The sequence below is a fragment of the Castanea sativa genome, chromosome 3, assembly GCF_040712315.1.
Source record: "Castanea sativa cultivar Marrone di Chiusa Pesio chromosome 3, ASM4071231v1".
Lineage (NCBI taxonomy): Eukaryota > Viridiplantae > Streptophyta > Magnoliopsida > Fagales > Fagaceae > Castanea > Castanea sativa.
Genome location: NC_134015.1, coordinates 45,812,616 through 45,817,981, shown reverse-complemented (window position 1 = coordinate 45,817,981; position 5,366 = coordinate 45,812,616). Strand labels below are relative to the sequence as shown.

General features: G+C 34.2%; 1 protein-coding gene across 2 annotated transcripts; it reads left to right on the top strand.

The window, feature by feature from the left end:
• The first annotated feature begins 1,385 nt into the window (after window positions 1–1,385).
• Window positions 1,386–5,366, top strand: LOC142629851 (protein DMR6-LIKE OXYGENASE 2-like). 2 transcript variants are annotated; one of them, XM_075803896.1, is made up of 4 exons: window positions 1,386–1,806; window positions 1,930–2,183; window positions 2,314–2,641; window positions 4,967–5,290. In XM_075803896.1, the coding sequence occupies exons 1-4, from the start codon at window positions 1,711–1,713 to the stop codon at window positions 5,213–5,215; spliced, it is 927 nt and encodes a 308-aa protein (XP_075660011.1). In that variant the 5' UTR covers window positions 1,386–1,710; the 3' UTR covers window positions 5,216–5,290. The 2 variants fall into 2 exon arrangements, with proteins under 2 accessions (XP_075660011.1, XP_075660009.1); XM_075803894.1 differs by having other exon boundaries at window positions 1,386–2,183; window positions 4,967–5,366.

The window sequence follows — 5,366 nt, the reverse complement described above, 5'->3', positions numbered from 1 at the left end:
TATTTTTATTGTATTACTGATTTCAAGTAAAGAATTATCACAAATATATCTGAATACTGAATATATGATGTATTTTATTTAATTGATTTTAGCTATACTAATTCAAAGTAAAGAATAAAGAATTTTCAGAAATATATATGAGCATTGAATATAAAATTTATTTTATTTAATTTTTTTTTTAGCTATATTGATTTAAAGTAAAGAATATAGAAATATCACAAATATATTTGAATATTGAATATATGATTATATATATGTATTTGAATAAGATATATTTTTGTTAAAAACTATGATTTCATATATATGATTATGGACAATCTGAATATGAATTGATTCTGATACTCAAACCAATGGGGGGTTATTCATTGGTACTCTGATACCCAAACCAATGGGAGTTATTCATTGGTACTTCATTGGTACTTTAATACCCAGCCAATGAGGGTTATTTATTAATGCTCTGTTACCCAGCCAATGTGAGTTATTCATTGGTACTCTGATGCCTAGTTATGGGGATATAGCGTGACCATAGTCATAAGATTGTTATGAATATGAATTATGTTTGAGTATTTGAACTATTTTGAGTCATTAAAACTGTTTATGTATTTTTTGAACCTATTGTAAGTTATAGCTTTTGATATATGAAAAATTGACCACTTTCTAAACCATCTATGATATATTTGTAAGATTAAAGTATATAATCTATTTGCAAATTATTAATTTAAGACTATGAAACTTCTTTAGTTATTTTTGAAAACCCATAGTATATCATAACTTTTGAAGACTCATATTACATCTTATTACTTTACAGATCTATTGCTTGATAGAACTTATTGTCAGCTCACCCCTTTTTCCCATTCAGTTTCAAATTACAAAGAATAGCAAGTTTTGGGAGTTTTGATGTTGTGTTATGAGCAGGAAAAGAAGCTTAGTGATTTTGGGATTGGATGGTCTTCTAATAGTTTTATATTTATTGGTCAATTGGCATTATGTACATGAGGTTTGGATTTTGTTCCTATTAAATTTTTGGAGATTTATTCATAAAGAAATTATTGAGGTATTTTGGATTTATTTGATTTAATTTTTGAGGATAAATTTTAGTTGCTAAGAAGGCATTGCACATTTGTAAAGTGCTTACTTTATAAGCGTGCAGCAATTGTCGTGTACCTATCTTTATAATTGGGTTCGGGGTGTGACAACCTCAGTGAGACTTTTTATCTTCCCTGGGACCAACAAAAAAAGTGGGGCAAGCTTGGCATATTTATGGAATCAATAATCTCAAAGGATGGTTGGGGGGTGGGCAAAATTAATGGTGGGACTAGAGGGAATATAACAGTGGTGTCTAATACAAGAAACTATCCAGAACACGGTCATTTATAAAGGAGAAATGGAGGATAAAAAGAATACCTTACTACCACGCTGGAATAATGCTGGGTGAAATCCAATGTCTCAGTGGTGATAATGCCAATGGAATTTGATTCCATCTGAATACTCCCTTAGTGAAGTACTGCTATTTTGAATATTTTTACATGGGACGAGCAAAACCAATGGGACTAGTACTAAAGCACCAGGGAAGCATATGGAACGAACAAAACTATTGTCCAAAGTCATCATTATAATTTATCAATTTCACTTTGTTTTTGGTTTTATGAATGTTGTCCAAAGTGTTTGATCAACTCTTTGCTTCAACCATAGCTCCTCTCATATCTTTACATGGAGATGACACCCTATCAATTAGCCAATAAAACACCTCTGACCCTTTCTCCTAATTTCATTCTCCCAGAGGACAAGAGGCCAAACCTCTCAAAGGTACTTCCTTCTGATTCAATTCCCATTATCGACTTAAACGACCATGATATCGATGATGGTCAAGGGCCATCCCCGTTAGTTACAAAAATATCACAAGCTTGTGAGGAATATGGTTTCTTTCAGATTATCAACCACGGAGTCCCCAAAGAATTATGCCAAAAGGTGTTGGCTGTGGTGACGGAGTTCTTTCAATTACCTCCTGAGGAAAGGGCGCAATATCTTACAAAAGATCATAGCAAGCAAGTTAAAGTGTTCAACTATTACCAAAAGTATGACGGAATAGGAAAGGTCACAATGTGGAGTGAGACCTTCTCACACCCTTGGCATCCTACTGAAGATTTTACTCATTTGTTACCCACAAACCCTCCTCAGTATCGGTATCTCTGGCTTACTTACAACCTTTTCGTTTTTCCTTACCAAAGTTATCCTATATGTGTTTGATTGATTGCAGAAAATAACTTTTTTAAGTCACGCATGTTTTGTTTTGTTTGATTGTTATATATATAGAGAAGTTTTTGCCGAGTATGCAAGGGCGATTGGAGTTTTGTTTGATAGGCTTTTGAGCTTGATATCCCGAGGGCTTGGCCTAGACAAGGATTGTTTAAAGAGGAGGATAGGTGAGAAGCCTGGGCTTAACACCCAAGCAAATTACTATCCAGCATGTCCAGACCCCGAGCTCACAATGGGAATGCCTGATCATAATGATCTTGGTTCAATTGCGGTACTCCTACAGGTGGAGGGAGTGACTGGCCTCCAAGTGATCAAAGATGGGAAATGGTTAACTGTTGATCCTGTGCCTGATGCATTCGTCATCAATTTGGCTGATCAAACTCAGGTAGCCGCGTTATTGTCTAGTCTTTTTGTTAAAAACTGAGCAGTCATATTTAAGCATTGTGTGTACGGGAGGTTGGTTGTACAACACAGCATAGCTCAAATTATACAACAATAATTAGCAAAAAAAAAAAAATATAATTTAATAGAAGCCAACTGTTACATTATATAATATTTCAATTTTAAAAAGATACCCAATAATGTTGAGTTGTTCCACATCGATAAAGTGTGATATTAAGAAGGGGTTTATCATTTGCTCCGCAACACTAACTGATGCATGCAGTTTTGGTGCTAGCGTGTGAGTGTATTATCTTATCTCATCCCTTCCCCTATGTATATATGTGTGTGTGTTTGTTTCTCAAAAAAAAAAAAAAAAGGAAAAAAAAAAAAGAAAAGAAAAGGCCAAATGGATAACCAAACAAGGACTAGAACCAATGATGGAGTTATGATTTTAGTTTAGGAAATGTAACATTAAAAGCAAAGTTAATTTGAAAATAGATAAACAATTGTAAATTAGTGTAATTGTCATACAAAATTTACTATTAATGTAAACAATAATGTTATGTCAATCTTAAAGTATTTAGAGTATGACAATACATCCATTTTTGAAAATATTTTTTAGGAAATTGAAAAAACTGTTAATACTTTTTCAATTCCCAAGAATTTTTTTTTCCAAAAATGATTATTTATTGTGTGCCCTTGGGCACACATTAGCAAAATCCATATTGTATATATTCTCACTTTCCTTGATTGGTTTTAAAAAATATATAGAATTTAACATTTTCTTTTTCTCTATTCTTTTAAGTATGTAAAATTTGGGTGGGTTCTAGTTAGCTCAACTGATAAAGTCTCTGATGGTTGAATAAGAGATTTAGGGTTCAATTCCCACCTACACCAAAAACTAATTAATGTCTTGGTTTGATGATAAAAAGCTATCATCAGGAGCGTACACCATAGGTTAAAACTCTAAAAAAAAAAAGTATTTAAATTTTGGGTTTATAGCAAAAACTTAGTGTTTGAAACGGTTAAAAAACAGAGATGGAAGAAAAAAAAAATGGTAATGAATTTAGGGTTTTAGAGCGTTTACATCCGGTTTCTACAAAAATTTCCTTTTACTATCTCAAAAATTACTTTATCATTTATATCATATCATTTTACATCACACCTAACATCCCATACTTTTTTTTTTGTTGCCATTTTATTCAAATATGATTTTTTCTTCTATTTTTTGCTTTTTTATCTCTCTTCCTCTTCCTCTTTCTCTTCCTCTGTCTCTCCTTCTACCTCAACCAACCAACCACCACAACCACAACACCCAAACCCACCAAGCAAAACACACATAAACAGCAAACCCACACCCCATTCCACCATTGCCAATCAAACCACCAAGCAAAACACACACATGCACACGCACACAAAAACACATGCACAAGAAACCCACAAAACTCCACAACCACAACCACAATAGCCAATCAACCACCACCATCAATCACCCACCCCCACCACCACGACAACCCTCCAACCCGGATTCAACCCACAGCATCAAACCCACCATGGCAAACCTCCACAAGAATAAACCCACCACGACGACCACAACCACGACCACGACCCACCATGCTCCATACCCACTACAACCCAAACCCACAACCCACCACCCCAGATCTGATTCACACCCCTCAACCAGCAGATCGGTGAAGACCTAGACCACCTACCTGATGCGCGAGATTGCCGAGTCATACCTTGGTGCCACGATAAAGAATGTTGTTGTATTGTACCGGCGTCGGCGAGAAGAATGTGATACAGCCTTGATCTTTGCTTCTCTACATCGTCGGCGTGGAGGACTAACCACCAACATAGAGAGAAAGATGGAGAGAAAGAGAGTGACAGACGAACGCAAGAATGTGAGAATGAGAAAGAAGACCAGATGAGACCACAGAAAGAAAAGACAGTGGAGAGAGAGAAAGAATAAAAAAAAGATTAAAATATATTATGATTTTTACAATTGTGTTATAGTCTCATCCTACATTTAGGATGGAACTGCCGCACAATTGCAAATTTTTTTGTAATGGTAAGATTTTACTAGACCGGGTAACGGGTTGCTTTTATGCTTTGATGCTAAAATATATCAACATATAGCATATAGAAGGCTGCTTGCGAATGCTCTTAGTGCTTTACATGAACATTAATACATTAGGTAGTTTTATTATTATTATTATGGTGTTCTAAATTCTAGTAGATATGTCTGCTTCACTGGTATTTAATTTGTTAGTGGATTGTACATTTAATTTTTGAAATTATTTTTTATATTTATGTATTAGCTTTTGTGCAGGTTCTTAGTAATGGAAAGTTCAAGAGTGTAGGACACAGGGCTATCACTAACAAGTTGTTGCCACGATTGTCGTTAGGAATGTTCTATACACCAAATAATGACACTGTTATTGGTCCAATTGAGGATTTGATTGATGAAGAGAACCCTCCAAAGTATCGAAAATATAGTTTCAAGGAGTATATGGAAGAATTTTATAAGCAAGAAGGAAAGAGGAGGAGAGTAAAGGAAGCTTTTGAGTTGCAACGTTAAGAATTTTTTTATATATATTTTTAAATATAAAGAATAAAATTAGACGGTGTGCTCTTTGTTAGATAAATATTGTATTCACCGTACTACACTATTCTGCACTACTTGTAATATTGTATTATCCTTATATGCTTATATATCGTTTTATATACTA